This window comes from Colobus angolensis, unplaced genomic scaffold (genome assembly GCF_000951035.1).
Source record: "Colobus angolensis palliatus isolate OR3802 unplaced genomic scaffold, Cang.pa_1.0 Scaffold352, whole genome shotgun sequence".
Taxonomy (NCBI): Eukaryota; Metazoa; Chordata; class Mammalia; order Primates; family Cercopithecidae; genus Colobus; species Colobus angolensis.
Window position 1 is genome coordinate 188,786 of NW_012116844.1, and position 21,131 is coordinate 209,916.

General features: G+C 35.2%; 1 protein-coding gene across 4 annotated transcripts in view; it reads left to right on the forward strand.

Moving 5' to 3' along the window:
* The window catches only part of ZEB1 (zinc finger E-box binding homeobox 1), a 188,280-nt gene that overhangs the window by 125,098 nt on the left and 42,051 nt on the right, over positions 1-21,131 (forward strand). For all 4 annotated transcript variants that reach the window (XM_011952941.1, XM_011952942.1, XM_011952939.1 and 1 more), the window contains one exon: positions 4,978-5,178. Coding sequence is in view for 2 of the 4 variants with exons in the window: in XM_011952939.1 (XP_011808329.1) it covers positions 4,978-5,178 (201 nt within the window). In the remaining 2 variants the exon portion in view is untranslated. The remainder of the gene's footprint in view (positions 1-4,977; positions 5,179-21,131) is intronic.

Below are 21,131 nucleotides of genomic sequence, written 5' to 3' on the forward strand. Positions count from 1 at the left end.
TGGGTATATACCCAAAGGATTATAAATCATTCTACTATAAAGACACATGCACATGTATGTTTATTGCAGCACTATTTACAATAGCAAAGACTTGGAACCAACCCAAATGTCCATCAATAATAGACTGGATAAAGAAAATGTGGCACATACACACCATGGAATACTATGCAGCCCTAAAAAAGGATGAGTTCATGTCCTTTGCAGGAACATGGATGAAGCTGGAAACCATCATTCTCAGCAAACTATCACAAGAACATAAAACCAAGCACCACATGTTCTCACTCATAAGTGGGAGCTGAACAATGAGAACACATGGACATAGGGGAGCATCACATACCGGGGCATGTGGGATGGGGGCTAGGGGAGGATAGCATTAGGAGAAATACCTAATGTAGGTGACTGGTTGATGGGTGCAGCAAACCACCATGGCATGTGTATACCTATGTAACCTGCATGTTCTGCACATGTACCCCAGTACTTAAAGTATAATAAAAAAAAGATTTATCCACTATAAGGAGGATATTATGCTGTAATATACTGTTCACATATTATGAGATTCTAATGGTTAGCATTGTTTAGTCATTTGTAAATAATCTACAGTGGTAAATTGTTAAGTATGGAATTTCAGTATCCCAAAATAGGTATACACACAAAAATTTAAGAATATTTATCATCAGTGCAACAATTTTCAGTCAGGAGCCTTTGCACATAATAAAGTATGTAGGCTGTGGAATCTAGCCAACCTGGCTTTCACTCTTCTACTTAGTAGCTACATAACCTCAGACAGGCTACTTAGGTACTCTATTTTTCTTTGTCTATCAGAGGGATATATAATAATACTTACTTCTTAGGAGCTGCTGTAAAGATTTACCAAGGTAATAGTAGTAGCAGAAAACACTTCTCTAGTCCTTACCGTGTACCAGACACTGATATAAGCACAATACATTTAAAAATCATAATATCTTCACAACCACTGTATGCAGTGGGTACTGTTGTGTCTGGCATTAAATATTAGCAAATAATACCAACAACTACCACCATCAAGAAGTCAACTACATTCTGATGACAATAAGAATGCATTGAAAATGTTACCATGTTCTATTGAAGTTTAAATTCATATTATCTATCTTAAGTCATGTTTAAAGATTTTTAAAACTCTGTTTACTATATTTTTTGCCCTTGCTTTCTTGATACTTTGATGAAAATCAGAATTAAGATGTGATGATCACCTGTCTTCAGATAAGCTATACTGTATTTTCAGCCACAGGTTAAACAGTTCAAAGGTATAGAGTTCAAATTGGACAGAACATTTAGATAACTGAAGCCCTCACTGGCTACTAGAATTTATCAAGGGCCTGCATTACTCTGTATGCTTTTGGTGGTGGGCCATTTTTTAAATAAGCTGTGTAGATCCACAAACAAAATGATAGATTCAGAAATACACGTAAACTTGACTATTAATTTAAGTTTCAGTCATCAGTATCAGCAGTTTTTACTGTTTTTTTTCCTCAGCTGAGTGACAGAAGCAAAAGACACATATCAAACATGCTCTGGGAAAATTCACGAGACAGTTATAAAATATATACAGTCTCTGTGTTTTGGATGTATGACATAATCTTCCATCTTACAATGGCAGCTTATACAGGGGACAGGAAGGTGTTTTGCTAGAGTCCCAGAAAGTGATAGGCAATCTTTAACAGTGCTTTGAGCTATGGTTGACTCAGACAGAAGAGAATACCCAGTATCTCTGGTTAAAAAGAACTCAGTAGAAAAATATGAACCATGCAAGCAAGCATTTGAACCAGAATGCATATATGTCTTAAAGCCTAATTTGGGGGAAATTTTCAAGCCCAAAATACTCTAGATATAGATGTGTTAAATGTGCAATCCAAGGTCAACCAGAGAACCTACAGCTAACAAAATTGATAATATAATGCTAAACTGCAATATTGCATCATTAAAAGGTAAGAATGGCACCAGCATAAAACCATGGCTAACTCAAGATACCAAAGATGTCTGGAAGCCTCCCTTCGCAAAACAGCAGGAATGTCAGCTATCTAGGCATGCAGTTTCACTGGTCAAGCATATTTGAGAGCTTTGCAGTGAGCCAGACCTTACATGATAGCCAGCTCTTAGTGGAGTATAGAATTGAGTAATCCTCGGCAAATACTTACCATGTTCTAATTTTAGCTTGTCATATATAAATGCCAACTTAAAATGACTTTAACAAGTAGGTTGCTAATAAGTCCTGAAAGTAAAAATGAAAGTTAATAATATTGTACATCATTTGCCAGTAAGCATCTCCATTCCAAGAGTGTGTGTGTGTATTTGCCTCTTACTATGAGTTAGAGGCCCGTCAGGAAACTCTTATAGTCAGGAAACTCTTATAATCAGCTATGAACCAGGCTTTTAAAATCGTTTCCCTTACCCACACACAGACTTCACTCTGCTTATAGTGTGGCTACGCATAGTATGACTGTTTCCATCTTGACACTTATTTTCCCATTACTATATTAAAGTGACTTTTTTCTTTATTATATTGATACACTGAATAGACCTTCTCAGGTAATATTTATGGAAACATAAAACCATTCTGGAAGGCAGTTTAACAATATCTACTTCATAAGTCTTCCCTTTGACTCAATAGTTTCACCCCTACAAATCTGATAAGTATATTTAAGGAATGGCCAAAATTATACATATTTACAAGAAAAATTATGGCATTTTTGCTAGTGCTTAACAGAGGCAAAAAATTTATCAATAGGTCATAGGTTAAAGTATATCTGTACAATAGAATGCTGTGTAGCTATCCAGAGGGAGATAAGAAAGCTTTATATACACAGATGCCCTTCGGCTTATGAATTATGATGGTGTTATGTCCTGATAAATTCATCGTAAGTTGAAAATACTGTGAAATTGAAAATGCATTTAATATACATAACCTATCAAACATCATAGCTGAGCTTAGCCTGCCTTAAATATGCCTGGAACACTTACAGCTTACAGTTGGGCAAATCATCTAACATGAAACCTATGTTTTAATATGATGTTGAATATCTCATGTCATTTATTGAATGCTGTACCAAGAGTGAAAAACAGAATGGTGTTGCACCATCATAAAGTCAAAACATTGTAAATCAAGCCATAATTAGTCAGGGACTGTCTGTACTGACATAGAAAGTCTTCCAAGACATGTTATAAAGTGGCAAAATATAAGTGGCAAAGCAGTGTGACGTGATCATGTGTATTTTGAATTATATATACACAAATTTGTATATAGGTGATGCTGGATTTATATTAAATATAAGATGAGGTTTGTGTTACAACTAAGTAAGAAAAGGTATATAAAATGATTTACATCATGCCTACTTAGTGCATTGAAATAGTTAATAAAATTTGCCATTATTTTTACCTTTATGGAGTGGATAGAGGAAGGAAAAATAGGGCTGCCTTTACTTATTTTACGTGTTTTGCATTGACTGATTTTACATGTATTATTTTAGTACAATAAGAGAGAAAACCATTTATTCTTGGGAAAAGATCTGGAAAAGCATATTCACACTAAAATATTAATGACATAACAAAACTTGACATTTTTCTTCTGACACAAGATACTGAAGAACTCCTAATATGTGAGCACAGTGGTGACCTCTGGTACTCTTTTGGACAAGGAGTCTTCCTAAAGTCTATAAAAGCAGTTTTGGAGTTTTGGTTATTTGTTTTCACCTTTAAATACCTACCCATATTTTTAATTGTATTTCTTCCTTCGTGTTATCAGGAGTGTGTGGGGGGCGTGGAGGGGAGAGGGATATGTATACATATTATTTAAGCATTTAGGTGATTATTTTTCAAGAATTGTTGGAAAATTTAAGAAAGCAATGGAAAGAATAATAATAATTACTGCTTAGTTATCTAAATAATTTAAGCTTCTTTTTCTCCCTTCCTCCCAATATTTTCTTAGCAAATAAGAATCACCCTGAAAGTAGTTTAAAAGAGGCATTCTAGTGACCATACCCAATGAAGTACTAAATATTCATCCTGTTTGAGTGATTATTACAAGGACTCTAAAGGAAAACATTGATTATACTAGATTATTTATTTTAGAGACTTTTATTCTCAGCTTATACTCCTGGTTCTGTGAACTGTAGAACTCATTCAGAATAATTATATATCTTTAAAATGCTGATGTTATATTTTATTGAAATTCATTAAAAATTGTAGAAAAAGGTACTCATTTGAAAACTTCCAAATGTCAGTTTTTCAGAATGACAAACTTAATTACATAGAAATTGACTAAATTGGTTGATTGTTTCTAAAGTCAGTGTGGGATTAATAATGTCATGTATGGGTCTATTGAGGACTTAAAAATACTTGTGGTAAACTTGATGATGTAATGCTATTTTGTTAGGCAAGATGGCCTCTTTTCTTAAGTTGTAATCCTTTAAGGATTCAAAGCCCTAATTGTACGTAAGCAATATTGTACGCTGTTGGCTCATTATCATTGGAGGGGAGGTTTAATATAGAGTTTAAGAGCACAAAATATGGAATCAGACCGTTGGTGTTAAAATCCTGGCTCTGCCACTTCCTGGCTGTGATCTTGGACAAGTTACTCTCTCTCTCTGCCTTGATTTTCTTACCTATAAAACAAGGATATAAATAGTAAGTGGTAGAACTCTTATTTCATAAGGCTCTTATAAGATTGTTGTAAGAAGTTAATGGGTTAGTATTTATAAAGCAGGTCTACATATAGTAAGTGTTCAATAAGGGTTGCTACTATTCATCAGTTTGGTCATGTAATATCTAGTGTTATATATGTGTGTTGTCAAATAAATTAGTTGTTTACATATTATTGTTTAGAAGAACATTATTGAATTACAATCTGTTTTAAGTATCTTTTATACTTTTATTTTTGTGAGATGTAAAAACTGATTTTTTTACTAGTTGGTTTTGATTATTTGTTTCTTGTTTGTATTACAGTTACAAATTATAATACTGTGGTAGAAACAAATTCAGATTCAGATGATGAAGACAAACTCCATATTGTGGAAGAAGAAAGTGTTACAGATGCAGCTGATTGTGAAGGTGTACCAGAGGATGACCTGCCAACAGACCAGACAGTGTTACCAGGGAGGAGCAGTGAAAGAGAAGGGAATGCTAAGAACTGCTGGGAGGATGACAGTAAGTCTGATTTTTTTTGTAATATTGCATTCTCATGATTAGTTTTTAAAATACATATTAATGGAAAAGATAAATTGGATGAAAAGTTTGAAATCAATAGTAAATTTGGCTATCAATAAATATTAGGTGTCCTACTTACTAAAAAGTAGATTATGAAACAGAGTAAGAAAGTTATTTTGACCATATTTACAATGCATATAATTTATTGAAATTTAGTAGAATTTACTAACCAGGATCAAGCTTTCCAAATATTGTTGATATAATTGAACCTACCTTTAATTTTTTATTGTAACCCCAAATGAATACTGTACTTAGAAACCAATAAATAATATATTGATGTAGTGAAATTATAATTCAATGTGCAAAAATCCCAAACACATATAAATCATGGAGGTATTTTTAGTGCTTGTAAGCCTCTCTATACATACATCAGAATCCTTTAAGTAAGGTGGGGTTTTTTTTCACTTTATATGTTTACTTTTACTCAAAGCATGGCTGAGTGGAAGGAACAGTGAAAGTAAGGAGACCCTCTACTTACTGCACTTTTAATGAGTAAACACTGAAAGTTTAATCTTCTTCCTCATCTATCAAATGGAGAAATTGGACTTAGTCTTTTATTCTAGCTCTAAAATTTCTTCTTTCTACTTTTCCTAATAAACTAATTAGATTATTTAGCCTGTCTTGCCAGGGTAAGCACCAGTGATATAAAAATAGGATATGGAAGTGGCATAGTATTAATTCGAGAGGTTGGGGATCAGAAACAAGGACATCAGAAAAGATAAACAAGTGCATGCAATAACTCAAATCCAAGACCAGTCAAAGGAGAAGCTTCCCAGCAAGAGTTCAAGTTCAAAGAGATCATCGAGATAAGATATCAAAACTAAAATCTGGAAAAGTGGGTCAGGCATGCAGGTCAGGATATTATCTGGATAATGAAATGTGGAAGTATAGATAAAAGCTCAGATAATAGGCACAGATTGGCAGAAGTTAAGATTTCTACAATATGACAAATCTAATGGTTAATAAGGGACTTTGAAAATAATATATATCAGCCCTCTCATTTTATAGTGTTGTTCATTTGTCCATTCAGCAACCTCTGTAGAAATTGGTTGCAACTGTGGAGAAGACTCTGCATGAATGATGCATATAGGGCTTAATGGAAAAGAGAGATAAATAAGTCACACATACGTTGTAGTTTTATTTAGGTATACATTATGTGGCAGCATCAAGGAGGAGCATCCGAATTAGAGAAGGAAGGGAAAGTCCTAGAAGAGTTCTGAGTGAAACAGAGTTGGTCTTTAGTTCTTAAGGACCAAAGGAGGTTAATTAGGCAAAGTAGAGTGAATATAAGGTGTTTCAGGCAAAAGAGGCAACATACATGAAACTACAGACACTTGAGCAAAGTGGTCACAGAAAATGAGATCAGAGAAGTAAACAAGGGAAAAAATATGAAGTGATTTGTGTACTGTGTCAAGGAATTTGAACCTTATCATGGAAGTTATGAGAAGAACATCATTAATGTAATTTATAAATAAGTCTGGTGCAATATGGAAAAAGAATTTTACAGGAAGGGAGGCCAAGCAGCTACATCTGCTGTCTGCCAGGCTGGGATAGAGTGGAGCCCATGAATGCTCACATGCCCAATTCAGGATCCACCACCACTCCTGCAGGACTGAGGTGAATCGAAACCACACATGACCATGCCTGCCAGTCCCTCCTAAGATTGCCTGCCTGGCCATTGCTATGGAGTGGGACCCACAGCATAGCCTATTGCCCCACCTGAGTGGTTTATTGCTACCTGGGAACACTTCACTCCTCCCATCACTGCCAGTGGTTGATCCTAAAGAGCCAGAGGACAGATCCACTGGCCTGGTCTCAGTTTGCCAGGACTCAAGCATACGACCCAGGAATATGGGGATGAGATCTGTGGCCTGATCTCAAGCAGGGGAGGAACCCCCACTGTCAGAACACAGAGAAGAGTGTGGTGTGGGTTTTTCAGGTGGTACAGAAGCTGGGCACCCCTCCCTTCATGAGAACAGACTAGGAGGGTGTAGCCTCATAGCCTTGGTTTCTGCTGCAGGGAGTCTTGCATTCTGGAATGCCTGGAATGGCATGGCAGTCTGGACACAGGTGGTTTGGGATTTGCATAACCAATTGGGCTGGCTGCCAGGGTGGACACTGGAGAGAGACCCACCAGTCAGGGGTATAGAAGCTGGGTGGGCCCCATGGCCATCTGCTGGAATGAAAACCCAGGGCCAGCCCTCTTATCCTGAACCAGCTCTTATGGCACAGGAGAGGTGCCTCCACCCCTCCCTAGAGTGTTATTCCAGCTGCCTGAGAACTGCCCCAACAGCCCTACCAAGGTCCCATCTGCCTCAGAGAGCCTGATCACAGGCTTACCGGACACAGTCCCACCCAGCTTTGCCTCCTCTAGCCAGCCTTGGGAGCGGAGCATGGAATGGGACCACTGAGAGCTCCACACCCCCACCCATCACCAGGGACACCCTCGTATTTCCTATCAACAAAGGCCAAGTAAAAATCCCACTGTCATCACTGCAGCTGCCTCTAACCTGCCAGCATCACCTACTGGCCAGGAGGTCAAACTTCATGGCCTGTCACAACAACTGTTGATATCATTGCACAGCACTTAGACAGCTCTTCCCTGCAGGCATCACCTGCTGGCCTGTAGGGTGAACTGCACAACCCAATATAATTCCTGCTTACAAGTACATAGTGCTAAGGAAAGAGATAATCTTCCCCCAAAAGACCTCCAACTTTGCGTCTCTTCAGGAGACAGTGAACCTTTCTACACATACAGCGCTCCTTTACTACAAACTACAAACAATTAACATTTGAGAAAACGAGTACACTAAGGCTATCTATAACCAAGGAATTTATACAGAGCCTTGGCCCCCTAAAAGCACATAAGCAAAGCCAAAGGACACAACCCAACATACGCAAGAGTCATACCCTCAAGAGGCAAAGAAAAATAATCCCACCCAAATTAAGATAAATCCAAAAATAAGTGCCAGCTTCTACACATGAGAAGGAACCAGCACAAGAAGTCCAGCACCATGAAGAAATAGAATGTTGTGACATCCCTGAAGGACCACATTAGCTCTCTAGCAGTGAATCCTAATGAAAATGAAAACTTTGAAGCAACAGATAAAGAATTTAAGATATGGACTGTAAAGAAGCCCAGTGAGATCCAAGAGAAAGTTGAAAACCAAAGCAACTAGAGAAACAATCTAAGAGATGAAAGACAACATAGATATATATTTTTAAAAAGCAAATGGAACATCTGAAAATGATAAATTTGCTGAAGGAACATCAAAACACTGTTGAAAGCCTTAACAATAGACTAGACCAACCAGAAGAAAGATTTCAGAGCTTGAAGACTAGTCTTCAAATTAACCCAATCAGACAAAGAAAAAAATAATTTTTTAATGAACAAAGCCTTCTAGCTACCAGACCTACAACTTACAGGCATTCTTGATGGAGAAGAGGAAAAAGTAAAAAGCTTGGAAAAATATTTGAGGGAACAATATAGGAAAATCTCCCAATCTTCCAGGGATGTAGACATCAAGATACAAGAAATTGAGAGAGTACCTGAAAATATTGTACAACATTAACATGACCAAGGCATATAGTCATTAGGCTATTCAAGATCAATGTGAAAGAAAAATCTTAAAGACAGCCAGAGACAGCTAGAGACAAGTGTCAAATCACCTATGAAGGAAGCTCATCATCCTGATGGTAGACCTCTCAGCAGAAATGTTGTAAAACAGAAGAGATTAGAGGCCTATTTTTAGCCACCTTGAAAAAGTGTCAGCCGAGAATTTGATATCCTGCCAAACTAAGCTTCATAAATGAAGGAGAAATAGTCTTTCCCAGATAAGCACACATAGAGAGAATTCATCACCACTACACCATCTTACAAGAAATACTCGAAGGAATTCTGAACATGGCAGTAAAAGGATAATACTTGCCATCATAAAAGCACAGGTAAGTAGAAACCTCGAAGATCCAATAAAGCAATTACACAATGAGACTCCAAGGCAACTAGCTAACAAAACTATAATGGGAAAAAACACACGCACATTAATATTAACCTTGAACATAAATGACCTAAATATTCCATTTAAAAGATAAAGACTAGCAAATTGGATAAAAGAAGAAGGACTCAACCATCTGCTGCCTACCAGAGACCCACCTAATGGCAAAAGACAACAACAGACTCAAAGGGGCTAGCAGAAGAAAAGAAATAACAAAGAGAATGACTAAATGAGATTGAGACCAAAAAAAGTGATAAAAAGCATCAACATAGTGAAGAGTTTGTTCTTTGAATGCATAAACAAAATTGGTAGACCACTAGTTAGTTTAATGAAGAAAAAAGAGAGAAAATTCTAATAAGCACAATCAGAAATTATAAAGGTGACAGTATTGCTGATACAACAGAAATACAAAAGCTCATCAGGGGTTACTGTGAGCATCTCTATGTGCACAAACTAGATAGCCTAGAAGAAATAGGTAAATTCCTGAAACACACAACCTCCCAAGATTGAATCAGGAAGAAATAGAAATCCTGAACAGACCAATTATGAGTAAGGAAATTGAATCAATAGTAAAAAACCTTCCAACAACAAAAAAGTCCAGGACCAGAGAGATTTACAGGACAGTTTTGCCATATCTACAAAGGAGAGCAGGTTACCAGTCTTACAGAAGCTATTCCAAAATACCAAGGAGGGAGGGATATCTCCCTAACTCATTCTGTGTTACTGATTATCTCCTTGATGAATATAAATGTAAAAATCATCAACAAAATAGTGGCAAACCAGATTTATCAGCACATCAAAAACAAAATGTATCACAATCAAGTGTATTTTATTCCAGGGAGGCAAAGATGGTTCAACATTTGCAAGTCAGTAAATGTGATTCACCACATATTCAGAATTAAAAAGAAAAACGATATGATCATGTCAATCAATAGATGCAGAAGAGACTGTTGGTAAAATTCAACATCCCTTTATGTTAAAAACCCTCAAAAACTAAGCACTGAAGGAACATACCTAAAAATAATGAGTCATATATGACAAACTCACAGCCAACATCATATTGAATGGGGGAAGGCTGAAAGCATTCATCCTAAGAGCTGGAACAAGGCAAGAATGCCTACTCACACCACTTCTATTCAACATAGTACTGGAAGTCCTAGACAGAACAGTTGGGCAAGAGAAAGAAACAAAAGACATCCAAATTGGAAAAGAGAAAATCAAATTATCTCTGGTCACTAATGACAAGCCCCCATACCTAGAAAATCCTAAAGACTCGTAGACTTGATAAACAACTTCAGTAAAGTTTTAGGATACAGAGTGAATGTACATAAACCAGTAGCATTTTCTGTATACTGTTACTGAATCTGAGATCCAAATCATGAACTCCCTCCCATTTACAGTAGTCACACACAAAAATAAAATAACTAGGAACACATTGAACCAAAGAGGTGAAAGATCTACAGGAAGATTACACAAATGGAAAAGCATCTCATGCTTATGGATTGGAAGGCTCAATATTATTAAAAATGACCATAATGCCCAAAGGAATCTGCAGATTCAAAGCAATCCCTAATTACCAATGTTATTCTTCACAGAATTAGAAAAAAAAATCCTGAAGTTCATATGGACCCAGAAAAGAGCCTGAATAGCCAAAGCAATCTTAAGCATAAAGAACAAAGCCAGAAGCATCACATTACCTGACTTCAAATTATACTACAAGGCTGAACAGCATGATACTGATATCATGATACCATGATAAAGATGGACACATAGATCAGAGGAATAGAATAAAGAACTCATAAAGTGATATACCTACAACCAACTGACTTTCAACAGATTCAACAAAAATAAACAATGGGAAAAGGACATCCTATTCCGTAAGTGGTGCTGGGAAATTGACTAACCACATACAGAAGAATGAAACTGGACCTCTGTGTCTCATCGTATTCAAAAATTAAGATGGATTAAAGACCCATAAATGTAAGATGTGAAACTCAAAATCCTGAAAGAAGACCTAGGAAAAACTATTCTGGACATTGGCATAGGCAAAGAATTTATGACTAAGACCCCAAAAGAAAATAAAACAAGAACAAAAATACACAAATGGGACTTAATTAAACCAAAAAGCTTTTTCACAGCAAAAGAAATAACAGAGTAAGCAGACAACCTACAGAATGGGAGGAAACATTTGCAAGTCATACCTCTGGCAAAGAACTAATATCCAGAATCTACAATGAACCCAAATAACTCAGCAAGAGAAAAACAACCCCATTAAATACTGGTCAAAGGACATGTATAGACATTTCTTAAAAGAAGACATAAAGTTGCCAACAAACATTTTAAAAATGCTTAATATCACTAATCTTCAGAGGAGTGCAAATTGAAGCCACAATGAGATATCATCTTATACCAGTCAGAATGGCTATGATTGAAAGTCAGAAAACAGATGTTGGCATGGATGCAGAGAGAAGGGTATTCTTATACACTGTTGGTGGGAATGCAAATTAATGTAACCCCTGTGGAAAACAGTTCGGGGATTCCTGAAAGAACTAAAAATAGAACTATCATTCTATTCAGCAATGCCACTACTGGGCATCTACCCAAAGGAAAAGAAATCATTATATAAGAAAGACACCTTTTCGTATGTTTGTCACAGAACTACTCACAATAGCAGAGTCATGGAATCAACCTAAGTGTATATCAGTGGATAATTGGATAAAGAAAATGTGGTCCATATATACCATGAAATACTATGCAGTCATAAAAACAAATGAAATTATGTCCTTCGTAGAAACCTGGATGGAGCTGGAGGCCATTATACTAAGTGAAATAACTCGGTAACAGAAAATCAAATACTGCACATTCTCACTTGTAAGTAGGAGCTAAACAGTGGGTACATATAGATGTAAAGATGTAAATATCAGACATTGGGGACTCCAAAAGGGGGGAAGGTAAAAGGGGAATTAGGACTTTTACAGTTACCTGTTGGGTACAGCTGTTCAGTTTGGATTATGGGTACACTAGAAGCCCAAACCTCACTATTATATAATATATCCGTGTGATAAACCTGCACATGTGCCCCCCAAATTTAAAATTTGAAAAATATATATATTTAAAAGGAAAAGGGTACACTACAACTGATACTAAACAAAGACAGAGGATGATAGGAAACTATTATGGACAGTTACACACTAACAAATTGAATAATCCTAAAGAAATGGATAAATGAATGAACGTACAACCTACCAAGATATACCATGAAGAAATAGAAAATATTAATAGACCAAGTAAGGAGATTGAATCTGTAATCAAAAATCTCCCAACAAAGAAAAGTCGAGATGAGATGGTTTCACTGGTTAATTGTACTAATCATTTAAGGAAGAATTAATGACAAGTGGTCAACTTGTAGAATGAGTTCTTCTCAAATTTTTCTAGAAATTTGAAGATGGAGGAATACTGCCAAATTCATTCCATAAGACCAGCATTGTTATGATATCAAATTCAAATAAGAACACAGGAAAATTATAGGCCAGTATATATCTCTAGTGAAGGTAGATGCAAAAATCCTTAACAAGATAATGGTAAATTGAATTCAGTAGGAAATTTAAAATATCATACACCATGATCAACTGGGACTTATTCCTGGGATGCAAGAATGGTTTAACCTATGCAGATAAAAAATGTGACATAACACATTAATATTCTGATATTCATAGATCTGTAACATAATGTAGTCAAAGATCTAAATTATATTGGGAAATATAATATGCTATTGAAATTTTAAGTATGTAGTAAGTACCTTCAAAAAGCTATTGTCTGTGAATGAAACTCCAAATTAGGATTAAGTTCTTAAAAGAAGAATTATATGGAAAAAAGAGTATTTTGTTGTAAATATTAAACTAGGACATGTTTGTTATCAAAAATAAATAAAATTTATACAGTAAGTGTTTTTGTCTTAAAATACTATCAACTTTATTTTCTGTAGAGAAGAAAGTGTAAGTTGGCAGTGTCCCAACATGTCTGTATTAATCTTACTCTCATGCTTGTGTCAAACTTTTTAAGTATAACTTTTGAAACACCTGTCTTAAAGGCTTCCTTGTGCTTTCCATTTTTAAAGCATGTATAAAACTAATCTGATAATGTGAAATGTTGTTTAATAGGTTAGTTATTTCTTAATATTTTGAAATTGATGAATATGCTTTCAGTTTTTAAAACATACATAAAACTAATCTGATAATGTGAGATATTGTTTAATATGTTAGCTATTTCTGAATATTTTGAAACTGGTGAGTTTTAAAACTGTCCCAAGTTAACAACGATTTAAAAACATTTTCCTCACATGTACTTTTTAAAGCTCTCTGGAAATTTACATGTTTACAAAACTGCCAAGACCATTAAACTTCTTTATGTTAAAAATGTTTAAAACTCTGATCATATAGCACATAGTAATAATGCTTTCTTGGGCATAAATTATAATAAAATACTGTAAGTAATACATGTAAAGAATATATCAGTCACTAAGCCTTGAAGCAAATTGTATTCATCCTTCAAGATTCAGTTGAACCTACTCTTTGGAATCATTTTCAACCAGAGGTGGTGTATGATTTAGAAAAAGTTAAGCACATGGCTTCTAGTCTTCGCTGTACCATCTCTTGAGTTCCACTTGTGCATATGTAAAATGAAAACAATGGGCCAGATGACCCCTGAGTGTTGTTTTATTTTTTAGCTCTATTTATAAGGGAACACTTCCATTTACACTAAACATACTGTATGAATATTTAAGTATTTCTGAGTATCTGAGTGTTGAGAGGTGGCACTCATGATGGAGTTTAGGCTTTCCCTACAGTGTTGAACCTTGGTGTGTATTCTGTTGTCTTTAAAAAACCAATCAAACAAATTTGCTACCTAGAGTACAGTGTGTATAGGTCTTTTGGTCATTAGTCTTATAATATGTAGTCATTTAAAATATTTTCCAAAGTTACTTAGGTAAATTCTTTTTTTCCATACTTCATAATAGTTTTATTACTGTTGGTATTGTATTTTTCATTCTCCCTATCTGCTGATGATTTAAATTTTGGGGGGTGGGAATAGGAAACATTGCCATAGTTATATAAATAACCTCTACAAAAAGATGTACTCAGGGAAGTGTCACTCCCTATGCCTACTACCCTGTTTCCATTCTCCTTCCAGTTGTTAAATTTGTTTGTCATAGAGATTTGGGTTGTTCTGAAACTACTTAAGTATATACTGAGATATAACAAGTAAGTAAATATGTTTAAGACAATAAGACCCAGGTTTCTCACTGTAAGAGAAAAGGCTAGTGTAAAGGCTATGGTGTTCAATTGGAATTGGAGGTATCAGTATGAACTCATGGTTCTGAATATATATAAAAACAGGTAAATATGAAAATATAGAACAGGTGTTAGTGTACATACATATATTTCCAAGCCCTGCCTACTAACAAGACATGAAAGCAGTGACACCCAGTAGTAGTGAACATATATAATACCCAGATCTAGGATTCAAACACCATTCTCCAGTAGAAAGTACTAAGCCTCCTTGGAGAAATTACTGATTCTATATCTAGGGCAGGGAAAATAGAAGATGAGCCTGGAATAGTAAGTACCCATAAATAAATAAATTTCAGGTGCAGCGGCATGCACCTGCAATCCCTGCTACTCAGGAGGCTTTGTAATCCCAACTACTCGGGAGGCTGAGGCAGGAGGATCGCTTGAGACCAGGAGTTTGAGACCAGCCTGGGCAACCTAGCAAGACTCCATCTCAAAAAATGACTAAATGAATGAATGATGAGAGCATGTCAAAAAAACACAGGAGCCAACTTGAAGGAGTTCCCAATAGCCAATTCTGGAACAATTTTAGCAGCAAAATAAATAATGATAGCATTATTAAAATCCAGAAAATAAAATAAATATCCATCCATCTGTACTGATACAAATACTTAAACACCTGGGAGGGACAGGTCTTCCTTATAGTAGAAATCCAATTATAAATTAGTAAGTAAATATGGAGATGGAGACTCACCATTAGGCAAATATCGTGGTAATAATTGTTTAAAAGAACCATCAATGGATATTAAAATAAGTGGGTGAAAGTGTAATGAGAAAAAAGAGCTTTTGCATAATTTTGAAGTATTTTCCCAGAAGATAATTAATAACTGCTAAGAGAAATATTGTAACTGGTGTGAAAAAAAAAAAAAACTGGCAGGCACCACCTTAACCAGATGATCAATTACAGATGAGAATATCACCAGTAATAACATAGTGACATACCATGTGCCACTAATGTGGTATACTGTGAACCTATTGCCTTAGTCGTATTTTGGCTCAAAATACATCACCTCAATCTAATAATTAGAAAACATCAGAGAAATCCAAGTTGAGGGGCATACAACAAAGTAAGTGCCCAGTACTCTTCAAAAGTGTCAATGTCAAGGTCATAAAATACAAATAAAGACAGAAGCAACTTGTCAAAGACAAACAGATTGGATTATCAAATTTTGGTAGAGGTTACAGGAGGTTATGGACACATGATACGGAGTAGCATACTAAATTGGCTTCTAGGCCAGAAAAAAAAAAAGGATTATTAGTGGGGAAACTGAAAAAAGGGCATATAAGGTCCCTAGATAAGTTAATAGCATTACATAATGTTAATTTTATATCTTTCATAATACTGCTGTGATTATGTCATGTTCTCTTTAGGGGAGACTGGTTAAAGGGTATACAAGAACTCTATTTTTTACAGCTTTTCTGTAAGTCTAAAATTTTTGAAATTGAGATATTTTGAAAATTTCTGATCAAAATGAAGTAAAATCCTTTCCTTGGGCTTTGTTAGTATATATTGTCTGAAAAAAGTTGGAATTTTCAAAAATATTTTAATAAATAGTAATAGAACAAAAGGAAAATATTGGAATATAATAGTAATTCAGCTTACAAAATGCATAGTAGGTCAGAGGATCATTCCTAGGTCTCTGACTCTTGTCCCATTCCTTAGCCTAATAGAATGTCAGATATCTTGCCCCAAAGGACTTGGGAAAGTTTTATATACTTTTCCTGATCTGCCTCCATGTTACAGAGTGCCAGCTTACTTCTGCCCATTTCAGACCTGGTCACGATACCTTGAACTTCGGGGGCAAGGATAATTCTGCTTTCATTAGGCTTTTCTGTTCAGGCCTGGTTGGGGTTTGAGAGAATATGCCTCTCTAAAACACTAGAGGACTGGGAAGGCTGACACAACAGTCAGTGGCAATCCCACATTTCACATATTTGGTAAGAAGAATATTACTGAGTGTACCTGTACAGACCTAATGTTAATTGCTTTCCCATACATTATTTATTTTCATACTTAGAATAGCTCTGTGAGATAGATGTTGGCTCCTTTTTAAAAATAAGGAAAATGAGGCTCAGAAAGATTAAATATGTTGCCAACATGGTACATTAAGTAATGGAAAAGCCAAGATTCAAACCCAGGTCTATTTGATTCCAAAGCATTCTATTCTTTTTTTCTTATAGGTCCAACAGAGAAATACATATACATTAAATATGATATCCATACATAAAATAGAGCAGTGCAGAGGTAATTCTGTCAGTATCAATGCCCATCCATATAGAAACATCTTAAGAGAAATTACCATATCATATATTCTTTATAATTTCCCATGGCTTCCAATAAGGCTAGAATCCAGTAATTACATTATTGGTGATTTTCAGATTCATAGTGTCTGATGAAGCTAAAACAGCAAAAAGAAAACAATATTGACCTCAACAGGGCAATCTTACCTGTAGCTAGCTGGCAAATTACTGTATCTTCATTCTTCTCTCTGCTGTAAAAATATTTAACCACTTGTATTGGTTTTCTGTTGCTGTCATAACAAATGACAACACACTTAAGATTTAAAGACACAAATTTATTTTCTTTCATCTCTGTGGGTCGTGAGTCCATCCCAGGTCTCACTGGGCTAAAATCTAAGTGTTGTATTCCTTTCTGTAAGTTCATGGGGAAGATTCATTTTCTTCCTCAGTGGCATAGTCAGATCCTTTTGGTCATACAAGGACCCCATTTCCTTGCTGGCTGAAGGCCATTCCCAGCTTCTAGAGGATACCTGCATTTCTTGGCTTGTGACTTCTTTTCTCTATCTTTAAAGCCAGGAAAACAGGTCAAGTCCTATTTCTTTCATATGGTGTCTCCACTCCTGCCTCCCTCTCTTTCACTTTTAAAAGCTCATGTGATTAACTGGCCCACCCAAATAATCCAGGATAATCTCCCCACCTTGGGGTCCATAATTTTAATCACATCTGCAAAGTTCATTTCACCATTTAAAGTAATATAGTCACAGGGTCACAGGGTCTCAGAGTACTAGGATGTGGACATCTTCATGGATCCCTTGTTCTGCAGACCACAACGTGAAAAAAAATCACACAGGTTCATAAGCCACTGGCTAATATTAATAATCATTACTGAGCAGTTTATTTGTATCAAGTAATGTTCTAAATTGTGTGTTATATATTAATCTAATCATTGCAATACTGTAATGCAGCAGGTTACTTAGCCCCATTTTATAGATGAGAAAAAATAAGTACAAAAGACATTAGGTGTTTACCAGAGTCACTGATAGTAAGTATCATCTGTAATTTCAACCAGGCGGTCTGAGTCTGTAAGCTATGCCATTAACTTCTGTACTATCATAAGTCACTCAGAGGATTCAGGACTTTGGATATTTTACTTAACTAGGGTCAAAATGTTCAGCAAGTCTATACTGTATGTGGGCTGGTTATTCTTAGTATTTTAGGTAAATGAATATTTTTTTCTTGCTGGCTGAGAGAAAAGGAATGATAATGAGGGTACACGGATGACTGAAAATGAATGTTATTTCCTTAGATTATTTTACTCATTATCACTGTTGTATAAGAAATGTCACTGTTTGTTAAATAAGTTCCTTCAGAACAGCATAGAGAAAAGGATGGTAATTAGGTTATCATGTAATCCAGTGACATACATCTCTGTTGCAGCACTTGCAATGATGTTGTAATTCTCTGTCTCTCTCTCCCCCTAAGCTTTGTTCTTTGGTATTAGTGGTCTTTCCAATTTTGTATTTCAGCATCTGCAGAATTTCTGGCTCATGGATCCTCAAATAGTGAATTGGATGAATGGATTAGTTAATTAATTAAATCATTCCTGTAATTGTCAATCCACTTATACCCTGCTCTTAAAATGTAATGAATTAATTTGAGGTCAAAATGTTTCAGACAAGATGATCTTCATATTCTATATGTAATAAAGATAATTTTAAGAGTCTCAAACAATTTGAATATTTATAGAATCCCTAATAATGGCCATTACTTATTGAGCATTTGCACTCTACTGGGCATTGGGCTAAACCAGAGTTCAGTATTCACAACAATCCTGTGATGTAATGTTCTAGTTGTATACATGTGGAAACTAAGGACTAACTGAGTTGTATCACTCCCCCAAGTCTACTCACGGACCCAGTAGAGCCAGTGTCTTCACCTAGGAATAATTGACTCTAAAGCTTTTGCCCTTATCCATTGTCTCCATATTTCTCTTTATTCCTCAAGTAAAACTACTCATAAGATTTCTGGATCTGATTTCTGTACTACTTGTGGATTGATTGATTACAAAAACATTATTGTGTATTATTACCAGTTTGTCTCTCAAATAACTGAGACTAAAACATTAAAACAGTTTTAAAAATCTGTAAACGCTCCTATTCTTCTGGATTTCTACTTACAAAATTAGCACCTAGAACTAGAAAAGTAAGTTTCTTTTTTTCTGAGTGTTAAGATCTCAGAAAATCTTATTTAATTAACATACTATAAAATTGACTTGATGTTCATTTATTAGAGCTTTAATACACACACACACACAAGTGTATTCATGTAGCAACCACGACAGGGCACAGAACAGAGCACTATCGTGCTACCCCTTTTTAGTCACATTTTCCTTCTACCACAAACCCTGGCAACCGTGATCTTTTGCTATCATTTTCTCTTCTTGAGAATGTTATAAAAATGAAATCATACAACATGAAACATAATTCTGTTTCACTCAGCATACAAGATGAAACATTTCTATTTCACTCAGATGTATTCAGGTTGTTACATGTATCAGCAGGTTGATCCTTTTTATTAATAAGTAGTATTTCATTGTATGGGCGTGCCACAGTTTATCCATTCACTAGTGGAAGGACATTTGGGTTGTTTCCAACTTACAGAGATTATGAGTAAAGTTGCTATAAACATTAGTATACAGGTTTTGGGGGTGAAGTTAAGTTTTCATTTCTCTAGGGTAAATATGTAGAAGTGTGATTGTTGCATAATATATTGTATATATTTAATGTTTTAAGAAACTGCCAGACTTATCCAGAGTGGTTGTACCATCCCACCAATAATAAATAAGAGATGATCCACTTTCTCTACATGGCCCCAGGCATTTGGTTTTATCAGATTTTTTTTTACTTTAGCCATTCTAATAGGTGTGTTTTCATAATAGGTTTGGTTTTCATTTGCATTCCCTTAATGGCTAATGAAGTTAAACATTTTATCATGTGTTTGTTATATTATGTCCTCTTCAGTGAAGTGTCTGCTTTGCGTATTTTCTAGTTACTCATTTTATTAAGTTTTGAGAGTTCCTTAGAGTTGTAGTAAAAACTACTGTAGCTTGTCTTTTCATTCTCTTATCCTAGTCTTTCACAGAACAAAAGTTTTAAATGAGATTTGGTTTATCACTTTTTCTTTTTATGGATCATGATTTTCATCATGCTTGGTGTCATGTGCAAGAACTCTGCTTAACTCCAGATCATCAAGATTTTCTCTTTGTTTTCTTCACCTTTTTATTAGGGCTTGTTCTATTTTTACCTAATTTTTTTGTAAGATGTTAGATTGAGGTGAAGTTTCATTTCTTCAATCTGGATGTCCGATAGTACCAATACTGCTTGTTGAAAAGAGTATTCTTTCTCTATTGAATATATTTTGCATTTTTGTCAGAAATTAATTGTCTATTATGTGGGTCAGTTTCTGGACTTTGGTCTGTTATCAATACATCCATCCTTTTGCCAATACCATGTAATCCTGATTACTGTAGCTTGATAGTCTTAAAATTGGGGAATGTTATTTCTCTAATTTTATTTTTCAAAATCATTTTGGCTATTGTTCCTTTGCCTTTTCATATAAATTTTAGATAATCTTATTTATATTAAAAAATAATCATGCTGAAATTTTCATTTGATTTGTGTTAAATATGCAGATCAATTTGGAGAGAACTGATATCTTCCTTAAAATGTTGAGGAGTCTTCCAATTAATGAACATGGTGTGTGTTTACATTTATTTAGGTTTTCTTTTTCTTACATCAGTGTTTGATAATTTCAGAATACAGATAGTGTACATAGTTCGTTAAATTTACACCTACGTATTTCTTTTTTGGAGGTAAGGACTGTGAATGGCTTGAAGTTTTTTTCTTTTAATTTGGTTTCCAGTTCATTGCCTATGTAGACAGTCTTGTTTTTTGCAAATAGGGCCATTTTTATTTCTTCCTTTCTAATGTGTATGCCTATAATTCTTTTATTGACTTATTGCAAGACATCAAGAGTGGTGATAATGGACATTCTTGGCTTTTTTTAATCTTGAGAAGAAAGCATAGTCTTTCTCCTTTAAATATAATGTTAACTGTAGGTTTGGTGTAGATATGCTTTATCAAATTGAGTAACTTCCCTTCTATTCCTGGTTCGCTGCAAGTTTTCATCATGAATAAATGTTGATTTTTTTCAAATGCTTTTTATGCATCAATTGAAATGATCATATGGTTTTACTTCTTTAATCTGTGAATATGGAGGAATGCACTAATCAATTTCAAATATTGAATCA